Below are 20,934 nucleotides of genomic sequence, written 5' to 3' on the forward strand. Positions count from 1 at the left end.
ATTCTAAAAGGGCCAAGAACCACTTACCTACAGGGTAAAATTTAAATACCTTACTTAGGGTAACTTACAAAACCTTGATGATCTGGCCTCTGTCTACTGCTTCAGTTTTCTCTTTCATTGAGTTTCCTGTTGCTTCTGCTCTTTGTCCTCATTCCATGCAATTTACAGCTGAGTACTGTGGATTCTCTAAAAGTACCTCGTGTTTTTTAATCTCCATGTCTTTGTTCATGATGTTCCTTCTGCCTTAAATTCCCAGTGCTTTTCTTGGCTCTTTACCCCACCTTTTAGTGGGTTTTCTGGGTACCTGCTCATCTTTTAAGTTCAGCTGGTTTCACCTCTTCTGTGAAGGTCATAATCTCTGTGCTCCATCCCCTTGGCTCACCTGGTTCCAGCTTTGCCGGCAGCCATGTCATCTTAGCAGCTGGTGTGAGCGCGTCTTCATCAGCTTGGGGCATTCTTCAAAGTCACTGAAGGTAGCTGCACTGTACAGGCACATCTTTGTGGAGAAGTTAACCCCTTTGGGGGCAACAATGGGGATGTCTGTGGACAAATGCCTCAGGCTTCCCATCTGCTGATGGGACTGTTCTGATGTACAGTTCTTCAGAGAGGCCCCTGAGCAACTGTGCCCCGAGTTGTCCACAGTGGTGCCCTGTTTGGCACCCTCCGTTGGCCTTTCTTCTTTCCTGTCTCCCTTTCCTTACTCCTCTGCTCCTGCTTCCTAGATTTCTGTTACCTACACCCAAGGCTTTGTCTTAGCCTCTGCTTTTGGGTCGATCCATCAGGACAACCTCTTACTGTCATGCCTCCGTGTTAGCTCTGAGGAGATGCCTTAGCATCTGTTGCCTTTATTTTCCTTATATAGTGATTTTTCTCTAGTAAACTATTATGTCTTCTTTATTTAAATTTTTAAAAAATTTATTTTCATTTATTTTTCACTGTGATAAGAACAGTTAACATGAGATCTATCCTTTTAATGCATTTTAAGTGTAATTATTGTTGACTATAGGTACATTGTTATACATCTTACTTGATAATCATCTTATTTCGCTGAAACTTTATGTCTGTTGATTAGTAAGTCCCCATTTCCCCTTCTCCTGGCCCCCGGTAACTACTACTCCAGCCTTTAATTTTGTGAATTTAATGACTTTAGCTACTTCCTATAAATGAAATCGTGTAGTACTTACCCTTCTTTTGTTGGCTTTTTGGCTTATTTAATTTAGCATAATATCCTCAAGGTCCATTCATGTTGCTGTATATTACAGAATTCCCTTCATTTTTAAGGCTGGATAATATTCTTTTATATGTATGTACTACATTTTTTTAAGCCATTCATCCACTGGTGGACATTTAGTTTGCTTCCATATCTTAGCTATTGTGAATAGGGCTGCAGTGGATGTAGGAGTGCTAGCGTCTCTTTGAGATCCTGATTTCAGTTTTTTTGGACGTATACCCAGGAGTGGAATTGCTGTATCATACAGTATTTCTATTTTTAATTTTTTGAGGAACCTCTGTACTGTTTTCCATGGTGGCTGCACATTTTGCATTCCCATCAACAGTGTGCAAGAGTTCTAGTTTCTCCACATCCTCACCAACACTTGTCTTTTATTAAACTATTACTTCCTGAGGGTAAAGAGCTCATCTTACTCATTAGTGTTCCCTCAGTATTAACAGAGAAAACTGTATCCTCATCAATGTGTGAAAAAACATAAGACATGAGAGCTTTTCTCAGAGCTGTGTTTACATGGCTCTGAGGAGCAGAACTAAGACCAATCAGTAGAAGTTACTAGAACACAGAGTTTAGTTCAATATGGAACTATCAGTGCATCCAAAAGGGGGGTGGTATTTTTTAGTAACCATGGCTCCTTATGGCATGATGACTCACTTGGTTTGCCCACTCTTCCCTCTCTAGCCAAGAATTCCTGTAATAGAGAGCTTTATGTTAAAAGAGAACATGCACATACCTATAGGGACCAGACAGGCATGCAAACTAGTGAGGCAATCTGAGTATCAGAAAATTGGGAATGGAGGGAACTGTGTAGAAATAAAGTGTGTGTATTCTGTCTAAAAGGGATAGCTGCTCCTCAGCTCCAGCCAATGACCTTTGTGCAAGAATATAGGTTCAAACAGAGAGAGTCAAGTATCATATGGTTTCACTTATTTGTGGAGCATAACAAATAATATAGAGGACAAAGGTAGATGGAGAGGAGAAGGGAGTTGAGGGAAATTGGAAGGGGAGGTGAACCATGAGAGACTATGGACTCTGAAAAACAACCTGAGGGTTTTGAAGGGGCGGGGGGCAGGAGGTTGGGGGAACCAGGTGGTGGGTATTAGGGAGGGCACAGATTGCATGGAGCACTGGGTGTGGTGAAAAAACAATGAATACTGTTACGCTGAAAAGAAATAAAAAATTTAATTAAAAAAAAAAAGTAACATCCAAAAAAAAAAAAAAAAAGAATATAGGTTCAGTGCTGCCAGGCTTCAGTTTTTCAAGGGAAAGCAGAAATCCAGATTCTTATATAAAAATTCCCAGTTTGGAAAACAATACGTGGGTCGAGAAGGCATCACTGGGGCTGGATATGGACCATGGGTTGTTAGTGTGCAACCTTTGTGCAGTATGTGCAGCAAAGGAAGTTAAAACTTCAGGTGTGAGGACAACCTCCTCGAGAGATTGCCCCAGATTCTGGTCAGTCTGCTCTCTTCAGGTCTATAAACACACTCTGCCTGTTCCCAGCTCAGGCCTTTGGTCATCCTTTCTTTGCAACAAGGAAGCTCTGTGGTTCGGGCTCTTCTGTGATCCTTCCCATTACTGTTATGCCTCCACCAAACCCTGTCCTCTTAGTGCACCTTCAGCGGCTCTGGCACTTGCACATCTGCTGCAGTTCATCACTTGTCAGGGGTCTCAGAGCTTGTTTTCTCTGTTTAACTGAGCTGTTGAGTTCCTCACATCCAGGGCTCCCATTTCACATGTCTTTCCTATCATTTGGAGCATGGTATGCGGCACATAGCAGGTGCTCAATAAGAGCTGTTGGTTGACTGAGGCTACATGGCCATCTTGCTCAGGCCTTTTGTCATCAGTCTTAGTATAAGATGAGGTAATAAAAAGTCTTGTAAGTAAAAACAAAAAAAATTGAGTTAGATTAAATCAGTGGGACTCTTTTAGAAATTGAATAGGCATGTCCCCCATCTCCTGTTGACCAGCTGCTCTTAGAGCTTTTATGAGGAAATGGTGCCTGGTGTGTTACCTCTGCCACAGACTCTTTCTCATCCTTTCTCACCAAAGATACAGCAAAAGAACCAATCATCTGTTCCCCTTTTTAGATCCATTGATTAGAGATGGGTTCTGATCATAAGCTATGTGGCCATCCTTTTAAGGTAAAAGTGAGCAGCAGACAGCTTTTTGTTACAAAGATTGTCTAAAAGAAAAAAATTATCTTAACTAATTCTGATGATCTGTTTTTCTTCCTTCCCTTTTATTTGAAACAGTTCTTGTTTGTTTTAGAAATCTCCTTTCTTCTACGTCTGTGAAGCAAAACACAATATAAACAATTCTGTCATCTATGATAACGAGTAGTAGGTACACTTTGGACACGGGAGTTTACTAATTGTCTTTTAACCTTCTCTTAGTCAGCTTTTCCTACTTTTTTGGTGAAGGTGCTAGTAAGCATAAACTGCCAAAATAGTAGGTCTTGTCTATTGCATTTGTCCCATAATTGTTTACTTCGCCAAGTTTTGCTACGAAGACAAGGAACTGACCATTCCTTCAGTGAACATTTATTGAGCCCCCATGGAATGCCAGACCCTATTTTAGCTGCTGAAGATGCAAAAGTGAAATTCTGTAGACAAGGAAGGCCCTTGCTTTCCCAGGGCTGACCTTCTAGTGGTGAGAAACAACCACAAACTGATGAACAAATATATATAAGCAAGACATTTGGGATGGTAGTAAGTGTTGGGAGAATAAAATAGAATGGAGAGAATACATATGTGAGGGACTTACTCTGAAGTTGAGGCAAGGTCTCCTTGAAGCTGTGACAGCTGAGGCTTGAATGACAAGTGGGTTCCAGCCATGTAAAGATCAAGGGGAGGAGCATTCCAGGCTAACAAAACAGCTCATGCCGGGGCCTCTGGCAGGAGCTCATGTGGTGAGTGTACTGACCTAGGAAGTCAGACGGAAGGGGAAGTTTAGAGCTAACAGAATTATTATACAAGTGAATTTATTCAGCGGCTTGTGCAGTTTAAATGTTTATGGTCGTGATCATTTAGATAGATCTTAGAATCTGTGTCATGATTTCAGGATTAGACTCAGTTATTATCTAAGATTCACACTGGAGAAAGTCAATCTTTCAAAGTCTATGTGGTATGTCCTGCTTTGAAGCCTCAAATTTCCCATGATAGGATAGGACATTAATAGTGTCTGGTGTTATATTCTTAAATTAAATTTGCCTTGGAAGTAATCACGCATGTGGTGAACATAGTAAGAAACAACTTCCTTCATCTTGTAATATAATAATTGCTCTCAAGGATTGTAAGAGCTTATAGACAGTTGGAACATCCGGTTTTAAAGTGAACTGGACAGGGAAGAAAGCTATTGTGGATAAAGTTTCAGATTTTCTTGGATTTTTTGGTATCTGAGTAACAAGAGACCCGATGAATTGCCAGCACATAACAAGCCAGAATCCTGGATCCAAAGAGCATTTGTGATGTCCAGCCAACACAGAACTGCTTTTCCTCCCAAAGGGTGGTCTCCAAATCTTTTGTAGCCCTTGGCAAGATTTTTATATCACAATTGAAACCAGATGCCCTTTCTGCCCTCTCCCTTATTGTTGGAGTTACTACCTTTGGGGGGGGGGTGGGGGGGTGGGTGTGAGCCATGGCAGTCTGTCATGCACCTTCAGAATGCCCTGCCGGAGTCCTCGGCATGTGCCTACTCAGAAATCTTGTGTGAAACACTGTGCAATGGAGAATAGATTCGAGAAGGTACCAGGTTTGTGAAGTTCTGGTCATCTGCTCGGTGCATTCTGAATGTTTCTTGTCACAAAGCAAAACACCAGTCCTAAGGTTTAGCATAAGAGACCTTTCTGGGGGCTCCTGGGTGGCTCAGTTGGTAAAGCCTCTGCTTTCGGCTCAGGTCATGATCCCAGGGGCCTGGGATTGAGCCCCACATTGGGCTCCCTGCTCAGGGGGAGCTGCTTCCTCTCCCTCTGCCCATCCCCTGCTTATGCTCTTTCTCTCTCTCAAATAAATAAATAAAATCTTAAAAATAAATAAATAAAACACCTTTCTGGATGGTTTCCATTTTAGAATATTTAATCCCAGTGGAAAATATTTCATCCTAAAGGACTATGTAATCCTAAAGAAAAACTAAAGCATACTGTCCCTACTGGACTATATTGAGTTTTATTCCAGGCTACAGCCCTGAAATGTGCTTGTATTTTACATACATGACACTGGGAATCCAGACTATCAAAAGTCACTGTGAATTCTTGATTAAAAGGGACTTATTAGACATAACAAGGAAACATAATGTGTCCCCTTTGTTCAGATCCTGGTGTAAACCAACTGAAATTTAAACAACTGGGAAAATTTAATATGGACGGAATATGAGATGATGGACTGCAAGAGCAGTGTAGAGTCAAGAGAGAGTTTCCAGCTGGGGCCATCATGGCTTCTCCGAGCATAAAAAATTAAAACTGAAACAGGTGAAATTTTGAGAGAGAGAGAAAGGGCAGGAAATGATTTCTGTGTGGCTACCGAGTATCCTGAGAAGCAAAGAGTGTCTGGGTAAGAGTAGGGGAGTTTGGCTGGAGGGAAGACGTCCTGCTGGGACGGAGCGTGCTGAGGGTGGGAATCTGAATTATGGGAAACACTGGTGAGGCAGAAGGTTTGGGACAGTAGCACGAGTAAGGCTGTCTGTCAGGAGCTCAGTCTGGCCGTGTCATCCTCAAGGGAGGTTGCAGGGAGGAGAGATTAAGACAGGGATATCAATTTAGAAACTGCTGCAAAATAGTTCAAGTGGGAAAAGGAATAAAAGTGTAAATTTGGGTGATGACAGTGGCAATATAAGGGAGGGATGATTATAAGACATGTTGCAAAAGAACTGACTAGATTTGATGACTGAATTTAGGTCCTCTTTGAAAGAGGACAGGAAAATTCATAAGAATTTGCATCATTTCACTGATGCAAGCAGTTAACTATAAGTTTAATTTACCGAATATGACTGAATTGAGAATGTTTGAAAGAAAACTTTGATTTTTTTAAATTAATTTATAGAAAGGTAGCCCCACCCTGTACTTACTGAACTTTACACAGATCCTAAGAATGGTTTAGGTTCCTCTAGCCATGGCTGGCTTTTTATCCATCTCCAAGAGTTGGACAGTGCTGTGGAAGGGAAAAAAATGTGACCTGAAACTTTAAATAAAATTTATTGGTTTGTAAGAGAACTGTGACAGCACCTCTGAAAAAGTAATAAAAGTCTAGGAGAGGAAGCTGCAGGCTGACACTGGAGGAGTGTCGAAAAGGCCGCCTTGAAAGGATGTTCATTGTCCTCCAGTGGAGTGGCAGAACCAGCTGCAAGGAGGGAGCTGGGGAATAAATCCTCTGACCTACTCTCTTCCCTCCCATTTCTCAATGATCTCCCTTCCCTAGTCTACACAGCAAGGGAACCAAGGGGTGTAATCATACTTGTCAGCCTCCTGAGGCAGAGCAGAGAGTAGAACTGAGTGTGCGGACAGGAGGAAATAGTCACGGCATCCTCTTTACAACATCTAACAACATGGGGGATGGAGAAAGGCTTGGAAGGAGATCTTCATAGAATCATGAAATGTTAGACCTGGAAGTAATTCTCAGCCTCGTTTTAGAGATGGGAAAATAGAACCATGTAGAGGTCGCAACTGGGTACAGCTAATTGTCACAGAGCTGAGAAGAAATGACAGACCTTGTGATTCACAGCCCTGGCTCTTTCCAGTAGACTGGGTAAGCTTCCATATAATCACAAATTCCCCAGGCCCACAGCACACCCTCAGCCACTTTGGCAAGATTGAAAACCGTAAGAAGGTCCCAGTTGTTATTCAAGGGAGCATATAATCATTATTAAGCCATCACAGTAGGATGTGTTTCTGTAACTGAAGTTAGAGTCATTGTGGATAATCTAGAAAGTATAGAAATGTGTTAAGGGGAAAATAAAATCACCCATAATTACCACAGAGATGATAACTGTTAATATATTGGTGCTTTCTTTGAGTTTTTAGAAATTAAGGGTGCCTGGGTGGCTCAGTGGGTTAAGCCTCTGCTTCGGCTCAGGTCATGATCTCAGAGTCCTGGGATCGAGGGCCGAATCGGGCTCGCTGTTCGGCAGGGAGCCTGCTTCCCCCTCTCTCTCAGCCTGCCTCTCTGCCTACTTGTGACCTCTCTCTCTCTCTCAAATAAATAAATAAAATCTTTTAAAAAAAAGAAATTAAAATTTACACAAATACACGTATATGTGAATGCAAAATTAATATCAGTTGTACCTACAGTTGTCTATCTTGTTTTTTCACTTGATAGTGAATAATTTCCCATGAGTAAATTGTCTTAGAATCTGAGTATCTAATAGCAGTAACATTTTTTAATGGATGTAGCTTAGTTTTTAAAATGTTCCCTGTTATTAGACATTTAAGTTTCCTGTTTTTTGCTATGATAGATAATGCTGCTGTACATGTATGTGTGTGTGTATACATATGTAAGTAATTGTGCTTATCTCTAGGATACATTTTTATAAATAGAATTGCCAGCGTAAGCATTTTCAGTGCTCCTTTCTGGTGGGTCACAGTGGAAAGAATGTGGCCCGGGGATCAGACATCCTTATTGATATTCTGCTTCTCTAATTTCTGGATGTGTGACCTCAGGCATGTCATTTCAGCCTGCTATCTGTTTAACAGGGATCAGGCTGCCACTCCCCCAGGGCTGTGAGGAGAATGACATGAGACAGTCATGCCTCTAAAGGGCCTGACGCGTAGGGAGCGCCCAGTACACCTCACCTCCCCCTCCCGAGGGGAGGAATTAGTTTGCATGCACATGTGTGTACATGTCTCCGTGTGCAGAATGAAGGGAAGAAAGTGTACTTCTGAGACTGTATTCCTTATCAAGAAAAAAGTAAAACTGACTCGGAAAGAGACAGCTGTAGATATGAAGATTTCTTTTGGTGAAAGAGAGACCTATTTAAAGTCTAACGTATTGAGAATGAAGATAGAAATGGAAGTCCTCAATGGCTACTTTTCCTTGCACTGTGTTGTCCAGTAAATATGTCTCCCGTTGTTCCCTGTCCCTTTTCTTCCTAAGTGCCCATCTTCAAACTCTACCAGCGGGCCAAGCATGTGTACAGCGAGGCCGCGCGGGTGCTCCAGTTTAAGAAGATATGTGAAGAAGCACCTGACGACACGGTCCAGCTGCTGGGAGACTTAATGAACCAGAGCCACGCGAGTTGCCGGGACATGTACGAGTGCAGCTGCCCCGAGCTGGACCAGCTGGTGGACATCTGTCGGTGAGGCTGAGAGAGCAGCATGGTGGTGGCGGGGGGACCCTGCCAAAGAAACTGTTAATGGATGAAAACTGCAGTATTTTCATAACCTTCTAAGTGAAAGGAGATCCTTCCCCGCTTCCTCTCTGAGGTGTTGTATACAGGGCTGAACTTGTTCTCTCCTAAATATTTGAAGCAGAAAGATTCCAGAGACCTGACTCCACAGCTTTATGAGGCTGCAGGTTTGGAATCAGTTCTTCCCATGTTTCCGTCTTGGGATGACTTGGTATTTCAGGAAGCTTTCCTTAGACAGGGGTCCTGTTGTTGCTTTCTCATCATATTTTCATCACTACAATGGTGGCCCTGCCAGCATCTTCTGTTTGGTGTCCTGAGTTTAGTAGCTTTATTCAAAAGAAGGCAGAAAACAGAAAGAGGGCTTGAAACCCGCTCGGAGTGTATTCAGGGGCAGGGGAGGTTGCTGAAGGAATTACTCGGCAGGCCAGCACGTCCTGCCTTCCAGATTTAGGTTAGGCAATTTGGAGAAATAAGGATTTGACGAAAGCCTCTTTTATAAATGTTTGGTTGAGACAGAAATGTAAAGAGGAAAACTCTTTCACAAAGCCTGAGAACAGCTTCCTTATAATTGTTAGAGAATGGGGATAATGGATAGAGTAGAATGGTCACTTTACCCAGAAGGGATTTCATTGACCTTGGGAGAACTGAAAGGGAAATTGGGAGAACTCTCAAATGACTAGATGTTATTTCCACCGTGAGAAGATGATACAGAACTGCCTGCAATTAGTCATGAGAATATAATTAACCACTTGGCGCCTATGGCTTGCCTCACTCATTGCCACACTCCTCGCCTGAAAAGTTTAAACCGACTAGCTCCAGTGATCACAACTGGCATGTATAACCCAACTTGTAGAGAGATTTGAACATAGCATTGATGAGAATCCTTCTGCTGACGTCAGAGTTTGCTCACTAATTGCCAAAAAGCCTTCCAGAGCTTGTTCCCTTAGAAGTGCTCTTTTCTGAAAGTACCAAGGGCCCAGTAAATGGAAGCGACAAATATTGTTCAGTTCTGGAAATAAGAGGAAGTGGAATGATTTGTGCGGGAATCAGGAAGAAGTGTCTTTGCCTGGAAGGTAGTGGAATAGTTTGAATCCCACCTGAAAGGCAGTGAAGGGGCATTTGTCAGTCTCCTGGAATTCCCTGAAGAACTTTCTCTTCCGGGGATGGCCAATCAGCTCCTGCTCTTTTGGAGCCTACGTTCTCATGGGGAAAGAGGGAGGTGACAATGAAAAATAAATTAAGTGGTAGTAATAAGTGCTATGAAAAAAAGCACAGAAGGGATAGAAAGCACTAAGGTTGGGGTGGCTAATCTTTCTAGGAATTGGTTGAAGACGGCTTCTCTGAGGAGGTGATGTTTGAGCAGAGACCTGAAGGAAGTGAAGAAAGGAGATGGCCAGTGCATACGCCCCGGGGTGGGGACGTGGCTGCCACGTGTGAGGAACAGCTAGCAAAGCAGTGAGGTTGGAGGGCAGTCAAGGAGAGAGTAGCAGGTGATGAAGTACGAGAGGTAGCGTGAGGCATACCGCATGGGGCCTCGTGGGCCATCAGCCATCGGAAGGACTCTGGCTTTGGGTGGAGAAAGGTAGCAGTGGAAGCGCTAATGGATCTGATGCCAGATGAGCCTGGCAGGAAGATTCAAAACATCACTGTGTGCGTGAAAGACAAGTATCAAGCTGACTCCTGGGTTTTTGGCCGGAGACACAGGGCTCCATCCCAGGACCCAGGGATCATGACCTGAGCCAAAGGCAGCCGCTTAACTGAAAGAGCCACCGAGGCACTCCAGGTCTATATATTTTTAAAGATTGGGTTCCAGTGAAAGATTTAGTGGCTGTGTCTTGAAAGGGTTTAGAAGTGCACCTTTTATTTATTATTTCACTTGTTTGTTTTTGAAAGCTCCTTTTTTAATAGCTTAATTAATACTTGAATTTAACACTTAAAACACTTTATTTCTTAAAATATTTCTGTCTAGCCCATTTTCATCTGCTGTGTTGGTTTTCTGAGGGAAATTCATTTGTGTCTAGTTTAAGGAGCTCACTCCCCTTTTTGTGGTTGTTTTTGTTTGGAAAGTCAATTGCTAAGCATCAAAATTAGTTTCTGCTTACTCCATAACCATATAGGGACCAAGTTTCCCATATCGAAAGATTACCTTTTGGCATGTTGTAAATATTGACCAGAATAGTTGTCTGGTCCTTAAATGTCCTATATAATTATTTTTTCCATTGCCGTCACTGTGACCAGCAGGTATTCTTCAAATGTTCCCATTGGTTCCCAGTTACTTAAAGGTCCCACATGTTAGAGGAACCTGAGGATAGCCCCCGGGAGCTCTCACTGATGCCATTCCTCCCTTGAGCCAGCAAATGCTTTCCAATAGGGTATTTGTGTCCTATGTGACACTGAAGTCTAAGCCCTGTTTTCAAGAGCTTTAAAACTTTTCTGTGTGTGGATGGAAGGGGGGAGGGGGAGGAATGCAGAAGAATGAAAAAGATAGTGGTGATGTGGGGTGGTTAAAACTGGGAGAGAAAGACGGCTAATAAAGAGTAGTGGATGGTAAAAGTACGGGAAGGTTCAGTGAAAAATGAGACACACTTAAGCCCTGGTTGCTCCTAAAGCTTTGTGACTGTTCGCTGGGCCAGGCAGAGGCAGTGCTGGGAAGGACCCTGGCAAAGCCAAGGGCCTGGTACATAAACTCAACTTCTGGGAGGGTATTATTTTGTTTAAGAATCATGATCAACTCCAAACTTTCCTGTCCCTTTAAAAATGTTAACAGTCAAAATAATAACAGTAACAATGATGATAATAATAAAAAATAATAAATAAAATAAAAATGTTAACACCAGTGGGGAAGGTGTGACCAAGAGTGGGCAGCCTGAGAAGGTTGGTTGCCTTTCGGGAGACCGAGGAAGGCAGAAGGCGGCTGAAATGGGTGCGAGGAGGAGTACGGCCACAGACAATCTTTACTTCCTAGTCCACTTGTGGCGCTTCGAAATTCCTTTATTTTCCTGAAGTCCTGCTTGGAAACTATGAGCATGAAAGCCAACTAACTGATGGAGTTAATGCCTAGATACCTAGGGCACTACATACAAGCTAAAATCTTTTAAGTTTAATTTTTAAACATTTTTATTAAATTCCAATTAGTTAACATACAGTGTAATACTAGTTCCAGGTGTACAATATAGCGATTCAACACTTGCGTACACCACCCTGTGCTCATCACAGCAAGTGCACTCCTTCATCCCCACTCCATTCCATCCATACCCTACCCCACGTACCCTCTGGTAACCATCAGTTTGTTCTCTATCGGTACGAGTCTGTTTCTTGGTTTGCCTCTCTCTACCTGTCTCTCTCTCAGTCTCTCTCTTTTTCCCTTAGCTCATTTGTTTAGTTTCTAAAATTCCAGAAATCATATGGTATTTGTCTTTCTCTGACTTATTTCACTTAGCATTACACTCTCTACTTCCATCCATGTCATTGAAAATGGCAAGATTTCATTCTTTTCTATGGCTGAATAATATTCCTTAGTGTGTATGTGTATGTGTGTGTGTGTACATACATATATATCACATCTTCTTTATCCATTCATCAACCGATGGACACGGGCTATTTCCATAACTTGGCTGTTGTAAATAATGCTGCTATAAATATTGGGACGCATGCATCCCTTTGAATTAGTGTTTTTGTATCCTTTGGGTGAATACCTAGTAGAGTGATTACTGGACCGTAGCTCTATTTTCAACTTTTTGAGGAACCCCCATAATGTTTCCAAGAGTGGCTGCACCAGCTTGCATCTCCACCAACAGTGCCGGAGTGTTCTCCTTTCTCCACATCCTCACCAATACCTGTCATACAAGCTGCAATCTTTTTTTTTTTTTTTTTTTAATTTTTTATTTATTTTCAGCGTAACAGTATTCATTGTTTTTTCACCACACCCAGTGCTCCATGCAATCTGTGCCCTCCCTAATACCCACCACCTGGTTCCCCCACCCTCCCACCCCGCCCCTTCAAAACCCTCAGGTTGTTTTTCAGAGTCCATAGTCTCTCATGGTTCACCTCCCCTTCCAATTTCCCTCAACTCCCTTCTCCTCTCCATCTACCCTTGTCCTCTATATTATTTGTTATGCTCCACCAATAAGTGAAACCATATGATACTTGACTTTCTCTGTTTGACTTATTTCACTCAGCATAATCTCTTCCAGTCCTGTCCATGTTGCTACAAAAGTTGGGTATTCGTCCTTTCTGATGGAGGCATAATACTCCATAGTGTATATGGACCTACAAGCTGCAATCTTAATGTGATCTAAGCTAGATTATATTCAGAAGGCATCTCTGGGTAGCTAGCCTATAAGGACAGTGTATAAGAAGCAGCACCGCATGACCCAAGTGGAGAGAAGAGGGGGAAAAAGAAAGGATATTTTTTCAGTTGAGGCTTTTACTGTTTAAGAGAAAATCAGTTTAGCATCTAAAGAAAGGACCAGGGAGGGAAGAAGGAAACTACATTTATGCAGTTAGACTGTTTATTATTTTTATTAAATTAATGTTAGAAAACCTCAGTTATGTGAAAGTATAACAATGAAAGAAAAAGATGAAGCTTTTCCAATTATAAAATAACTTTACTAAATGAACAACATATAAATTTTAAGACACAGCTAAATTGTAAAGTAGGATTCATTGAGAAACACACAGCAATTTTGAAACCAAGTCAGTTATATGTGAGACAGCTCATTTGTTATTGGTTTTCCTGGTTATACTTAAGAAAAAATAGTTTATGCCTTTTGTTTCTCTTTGACACTTGCTGAAATTAGAGACCTCATCAATACTGCATCATTGTCTAAGCTATTAAGGAAGATGAATGACAAATGTTAATAGGCTAACAAAGATTACAGAAGCTCGTTTGCTGTCTTCTTCAGAAGTCTTTTCAAACTTTATTCTGCAGCTATGCTGCTCAGCCTCTTGCACCCATTCTCTTGACCATGTCGGGGAAGAATGAAGTGTAAACCCATATTTGTATGTTCCTTTCCCCATGATCTCAAGGCTCATCTTCACACTCTGCCAGATAAAGGGAGAGGCCCACTTCACCTGCACTTAGGGGCTCACTTCTTTTTGGGCCCGTCTTCCACTTGCTATCCGCCCCCTCCGCCATCCATATATATACCATTTGTAGGAAACAACTCAACTGGTCTTTCAGAGCCTTTAGTGGCTTACATTCCTCATATAGACTTACAGTTATATTTTCCTATACTTTCTCATTTGAACAGTATTTGAAGTTTGTGGTTTCTTGAATCTAAAGCAATCTGAAAGTGTTTTTAACTTGGCTGCAAAAATCATAGAAATTGTTCTGGAAGGTCTGTTTTCCTGAGATTGTAGCCAGAAGATTCTAGGCTTTGAAGCAGAAGATAGAAGTCTTTCCACTTATAGAATACATTACTAACAGCTTATATTTATATATAACATGCATACGTAAACTGTCTCACATGTAGCTGAAAATTGTTTTATGTGCCTCAGAAAGTTCTATTTTATTTTATTTTATTTTATTTTTTTAAGATTTTATTTTTTTATTTGACAGACAGAGATCACAAGTAGGCAGAGAGGCAGACAGAGAGAGGGAAGCAGACTCCCTGCCGAGCAGAGAGCCCGATGTGGGACTCGATCCCAGGACCCTGAGATCATGACCTGAGCTGAAGGCAGCAGCTTAACCCACTGAGCCACCCAGGTGCCCCAGAAAGTTCTATTTTAAAATTTAGCTATTTCTTATAAAAATATATTTTGTTCAGGGCCTCCCGGGTGGCTCAGTCGTTAAGCGTCTGCCTTCAGTTCAGGTCATGATCCCAGGGTCCTGGGATTGAGACCCACATCGGGCTCCCTGCTTAGTGGGGTGTCTGCTTCTCCCTCTCCTTCTGTCTGCTGCTCCTCCCTGCTTGTGCTCTCTCTCTCTGTCAAATAAACAAAATCTTTAAAAATATATATATTTTGTTCATTCAAAAGAAATATTTTATAGTTGTTTGGACATCATCTCTTTATTATACTTTGTTTCACATAATTGAAGTTTTCTAACATAAATTTAAAAAGAAAATAACCAGCCTGGATTTATATTTTGAGATTTTAAAACAAATATAATAATCCAGCAAGCATTTATTAAAAGCTACCAAATGTCTGGAATTGTGCTGGGCTGGGGCTGGAGAGATATAACCTGTCTCTAAATTCAAAGTATTCTGAAATAATTAACTTAATATCCATTGGCATGATATATAAATATTTTGAAATAAATAAAATTGGATTGAACCACAAGGCACAATTCCTTGCTTCTTTCCTTCTTTATAGTTTATAGCAAAGTCGGGTCTTGCTGGATCTCCCTCCACCCCCCTGCATCTTTCTGCACCTTGTATCTTAGTAAGCGCTTTATGGTCCAATCATTTCGTGTAAGTAGGAAATTTTCGTCAGGCTATATTGGGTGCCTAGAAAATTAGTTATATGAATGTACTTTTCAGTGATAAAAGGATCAAAGGGAACATTCTTTATAATCTGCATCTCTCATCTGCCCTAGCCTTTGTTTTGTAGGCCGTGCTCATAATAAGGCAGAGGCTGCTTTTATTGTTTTGACTAAGCCTTCCACATTATTTCCAATCTGGTCACCACAAAGAAGTGGTATTTGGGGGATCTAGGGTTTTGGGTTTCATGATTTGTATTGCTTCTCTGATGTGCAAGACCTCAAGGATCTGTATTTTTAATATCTTACTGTTCTCACAGGAAAAACATGGCTTACCTACTTTTCTTTCTTAATAGAAAGCTTAAATTGGTCTCCTAACTTTTGGATTTCTCCCTGAATTTCTATGGCATATGCCAAAGGGCACAAAAATGTCCGGTTTGGAACACTGCAGACAGGAGCCTTCTGCCTTTTTGAGTGTATATAGCCGGGCAGGCTGCTGACCAGCTACTGGGGCAGCCCCCTGATTTGTGACCACAAGTGCCATTGACTCAGGGGTAGAAGGCTATTGATCATAGATAGCATTTATCGTCCTCTGTTCGGGAATTAGGAGCCCTGATGATTTCAGACCATGTGGCTGATGCAGCCTAGTCCATTTCCATCTGCAGCAGGCAGGGTGGCGACAGAGCAACTCTGGAGACTCAGAGGTGACTATATTTACCTAGAAAGACTTCTAGCTTCTGCTTCCTGGAGACTGGCAGGGGTCTGAGGACAATAAGCCCTTTGGCACAATTCCTGTGGGTTTTGTAGCCAGTTAGAAACAACACTCAGTTTGCTTTAGGTTCAGTTTTGAAACCACAACTTTCAGAAACTGTTCAAATGAGAAAGTGTAAGAAAATATGCCTGGAAGTCCATTGATGACCATAAAAGACCTGGTTGGCTTGGGTCCAGCACAATGGCAGAGCTTGGATCTTAGAGAATCACATAGGAGGGCACCCTGTTGTCCAGACCATGCCCCAGGTGGCTTTGATGCCCTGATTTTAGGGTCTTCCAGAGATGCCTCAGTGACACCTCCTTTTTTTTTTTTTTTTTTTACCCCCAGCATCTTCCATGGGAAAGATCGTCTGATGTGACTGCATATCACAACTTATTTTTTTGTTTTTTCTTTCAAATCACTAAGTTGCAAAATGACCCTTCGCCAGCCCCGGAACTCGGAATTATCCTAGAATCTCCTAGAATCCCACAGTCAGAGAAGCTTCTCACCCTGGATGACAGGAGTCGGGGCTTAGCTCGGCTACTGGGCTATAAGCTGAATGTCTGGGGGACAGCAGGAGATGAGTAATTTTTATTATTTGGAAGCATCTTGTTTTTCTTCCTTAAACATCTATTTTCACTTGAAAAATATATTTTAATGAATAAAACAGATGATGAAAAGGAATCAATTAAAAAAATCATTGAGGGGAAATGAAGTACTGGTGCGCCATGAATCTGACGTCCTAGAGGAGGGTTAATATTCTATTGATATTTTCCAGGAAGTAAAGTAGCTTATTTAGATGGAAAAAAGGGGATAAAATTGTGCTAAACTAATTTTGGAGTTTTTAATTTGCTATGAATTTGGAGTAAATTTTATTAGGAAGAATTGGAAGTACATGTTAACTTTTATTATCAGGAGAAATCACATCTTTTAAAGATGAGGGACCCTTGTGCTTTGTGTAGGGCCTCTCACTTTGGTACAAATCTTAGGTTTGAAACTGTGCCTGGTTAATGGTGACTAAAATGACCTCTTTTTGTGTGGTGGTATAAATGGGAGTTTCCATCCCGATCACACAGTTTGGCTGATCGTAAATTCTGAGTCCAGTGGTTAGACCAGCTCCCAAAGTTGCAGGAAAGATGCGTAGGGACCTGTAGAGGCCACCATCCTTTTTGTGGAAAGGTCTGCATAACTTCCCATTAGAGATTAAACAGACAAACTGACCTAGAGTTTAATAACATGTTCTTTGTGGATAAATTTATTCAGCACAAATTTAGGCTATCTGTTCTTTTATGTGGAATTCTCTTATGATGGATTCTTTTATGTGGAATAGCCAAGCCTTAAGAACACACCTTAAACAGCCGCTGGAGGAAGCCCTCACTTGTGTAAGAGTTGTACTTTAAATTTTCATTCGACATCATTTGGAGCCACCTTCTGATACATAATGTTGATCATGTCGATTATGTCTGTTGCCTATTTGCTTTTTACTCCCTCTTCTTGATCACCTGTAAGTTTGCTATATACAACTGCTTCATGGGTGACTTTATGGGATCAAGACTATTTAGTGGGTTATTGCCAGCTTTCACCCAACAGTACTGCTAACTTCTTCTGCTTAGAGCCAGAATCATGGCCTAGTTTTAGATACAGTTAAGTTTCAAAGCACCTTCTGAAACAGTATAAATTTCTTCATGTCCTAAAATGTTTGGCCACACTGAACTACCCTCCCCTACCCCACAAAGAAATCCACACATACTCTTCTTCGAACTGGGGTCGGCTGTGTGTTCTCTATAGGCACAAAGCAAACCACTCTCATTTTCACTCACAGGTTCTAATATGTGTTTTTTTTTTCTCATTGTTTTAGGAAGTTTGGAGCTCAAGGGTCACGACTTACTGGAGCAGGATGGGGAGGCTGCACAGTATCACTTGTACCTGCTGACAAGCTGACAAACTTCCTAGCAAACGTGCACCAAGCTTATTACCAGAGGAGCGACCGAAACTTAACATTTGAGAAGCAGAGTTTGTTTGCTACCAAACCTGGAGGCGGGGCTTTGGTTTTCCTTGAGGCCTAAACAATGTAAAAAATCTCAGAGAAACTATTTAGGGCATTTAGGAACTGGCAGAACTTCTTATGCCACAGTAAATTAATCCTCTTTCTGTTTTGTATTATGATGAACGGTTGCTATTATCAAGATGTATTTCCAAAGAAACGGTTGAAAGCTCTCTATGCTTCATAATGATTATTTTTCCATTTTAAAATATGTTTCTACCAATAAGAGCCAAAATTATGCTTGGACAGATATCTTAAGGATGATTTACTGAGATTTATTGATTTCAAGATTTTTAAAGATGAATGATAAAAGACATTCAATGCTGACCCCATGGACTGGAATTGAATTAAACATACCGCTACAATTAAACGGATACAATTGCATTGTATGCCATATTCTTAAACATAGTTCATTTCTGGTTCATTTCTTGACATTCTTCTTCTTCATAGTTGTAGTCGTCTGTTGATGATGATGATGAGAGTGATGCCAGAAACTCTCTCTTGTTTCGAGCTTCAGAACGCTATAAAATAATGTCATTAAAGATTCATAAATTTTCCTGGATACTTGAATGTGAGGTTACACCAGTTATCAAGATGAGAAGAATCATTTTTTCTTTTTTTAAAGCAAGGATGGATTTAGGCTTATTTACTTTTAAAAACTATATGATATCACATCAATAATCACTTTCAGTTCTTTTGACCCTGAGCTTTCTCTGTCACTTAATAGAGAAACTTAGATAAAAGACACTTCCTTCTTTATCTCTATTTTCCCATTGAAATAGAGAATTATCTGGATGGTAATTAAGATAATTCAATTTGTTAATTGAACTTACTTTCTTCCCACTCTATGCTAACTTTTCTCAAATGCTGCTCAGATCCAAAAGGCATGTTTACTGTTCCGGGAAACCCTACCCATGCCCTGTAGCTCCCTGTTGTATGTCTAGCAGCTCTCTGATGTATATGGGGACCAGTGGAGGATGGATGTGCAGGCCTGTGGGTAAGAGTAGGTTCTGGGGTTGGGTAGAGGTGTTGGTGAGTCCTGTAGATGTTTATCAAAAGTGGTTGGAAATATTTGGCCATATAGTGATGGTTAAGTAAATGGCTTTCTCACAAGATGGACTTCTTGAGTTATAGGATGATTTAGACCAAAAAACATTTTGGTGATATTATCAGATAATTGAGGCAGCAGCAGTCTTATGGTATGAATTACCCAGAAATTACCACAGCTTTGTATTATTCTGTGATTGTTTTGCTTGTTAATGTACAACTTAAAGACTAGACACATCATTTTGAATCTCAGTTTCAGAGAGACTAAGGCAAAGCTGGTTCTACTATTTCTCGAAGGACAGCAGTCATATATGGAGTATTTACTTTTATATTTATAATTTTATATTTATTTACAATTTATTTATATATATTTATATATATTTTCATTCTTTGAAGAAAGGTAAACACTTGAGAAAGTTTAAGTCCAATTTGTTGAATTTTGAGTTTTATAACACCTAATAACCCAAAATCTTAATTGATTTTAAATAATTCTTAGTTGTTGCTTTTTAAGATTTTAAAATTTATTTGTTTGAGAGAGAGCGAGAGAGACAGCAAGCACAAACCGGGGTGGGGAAGGGCAGAGGGAGAGGGAGAAGCAGGATCCCTGCTGAGCGAGAAGTCCCACTTCCACTTTGGCTCAATCCCAGGATCGTGATCTGAGTCAAAGGCTGACTCTTAATTGACTGAGCCACCCAGGCACCCCAGATTATATTTCTTTGTTTTTAAATACCTTTCCATTTTCCACAGAAGATCTGTGGTTGGTATATAATTATTTAAAGATACCTGGATTACTGTAAAAAAACCCCAAACCCAAAAAACAAAAAACGTGGTACTTTCCGTGCTATGCTATTCTATTTAAATTTTTCACCATGAGATTCCTTCTTGCAACAGGTGAGTAAAAATTTCTGTTGTGCCCTCTGCTTTGGAGGACACGGTTGTTCTAAGCCAGTGGTCTACTCTGTATTTGTCTTGATGTCTGGCTTGAAGAAAAGAACTATTTTTCAATCAAACCATCACTGTTATTCTAGAAATTATGAGAGATATCAAACTTTTCTAAAGGATGGGGCTAGGGCAACTGGATAAAAGCTTCATGAAGAAGGTGGAATTTGAGCAGGGCCCTAAAGGATGAGTAGAATTTGAAAGCTGGGAAGTAGGCACTGCAGATGGACGAGTATATGAGTATGAGCAAACATGGGGTGTTCAGAGGGCTCAGTGGGGTGAAGGGTTTGCCCTGGGATACAGTGGAGGAGAAGATAGGCTATACTGGCTGGAGGTAACTTTTGAAGAGTTCAAAAGTCCAGCATTTAGAGGAGGGGTTGCAAACCAACAGCCCACAGGCTACCTCTGGTCTGCAGATACAGTTAGTTTGGTCCCCAGAGTATTGAAAAATTTGGGATTCTAATCAAGAATTCTACAGAAGACTCTGGATTCCTGATGGTGGAAGATCTGATTCTCTCTGGGCCTCCACTCCTGGGGGGTGACTGTGAACTAGAGCTGCAGTACAGCTGCTTTGTTTGGGTGAGGCGTTTGGAGCCTTCAGTGTGCTACAGTTTCCACGACTTGTACTTTTCCTGATACTCAGGCCATGAACCATGTACCAGCTGAGGTCCCTTGCCCTTCACCAGCACACTGGCACAGTGGTTTTCCTACACTTCATTAAACTTGTATCCTTGTCTCTAGTAGTAGTAGTTAAGAGACCAAGAAGAATGGGAGAAAGAATTTTTTTGTGTGGAAGTGAAGAATAGTCCTATTTGTTTAATATTAAATAACCAGGTGTTTTACTCCCTTCTCTCACCTTTTGGCTCAGACAGGAATCTGATTTGATTATTTGACCTCTGTTTTTGATGTTATACCCCTAGCCAACAAGGATCATTCTAGATGACATGCTAAAAATAAAAAGCTCTCTCCTGTTTTTGACGTCAGATTGCCCAACCTCCAGATTATCAAACCTTTTTCTCTACATGTTCTTGCCTGCTGGAAGGGAAGAAGAACCTTCAGATTTAACAGAACTCCCAGAAGTTGAGGAGGAACATAAAAGGAGGGGACGGAGATGGAGCAGACTCCCTTCTTCTCTTCCTCTCTCTCACTTGAGTCCTGTTTAGAAC

General features: G+C 41.1%; 2 protein-coding genes across 2 annotated transcripts in view; one reads left to right on the plus strand and one right to left on the minus strand.

Moving 5' to 3' along the window:
• GALK2 (galactokinase 2) overlaps positions 1-18,166 on the plus strand; it is a 77,788-nt gene extending 59,622 nt beyond the window's left edge. Inside the window, exons 7-8 of the mRNA XM_080809723.1 lie at positions 8,314-8,515; positions 17,597-18,166. Coding sequence (XP_080665849.1) covers positions 8,314-8,515; positions 17,597-17,804 — 410 coding nt within the window. The 3' untranslated portion in view covers positions 17,805-18,166. The remainder of the gene's footprint in view (positions 1-8,313; positions 8,516-17,596) is intronic.
• Positions 18,167-18,192: 26 nt separating this feature from the next.
• The window catches only part of FAM227B (family with sequence similarity 227 member B), a gene marked incomplete at both ends in the record, with an annotated part of 175,659 nt that continues 172,917 nt past the window's right edge, over positions 18,193-20,934 (minus strand). The window contains one exon of the mRNA XM_080808525.1: positions 18,193-18,303. Within this exon, the coding sequence (XP_080664651.1) occupies positions 18,193-18,303 (111 nt within the window). The remainder of the gene's footprint in view (positions 18,304-20,934) is intronic.

The sequence above is a fragment of the Martes martes genome (genome assembly GCF_963455335.1).
Source record: "Martes martes genome assembly, chromosome: 7".
NCBI lineage: Eukaryota > Metazoa > Chordata > Mammalia > Carnivora > Mustelidae > Martes > Martes martes.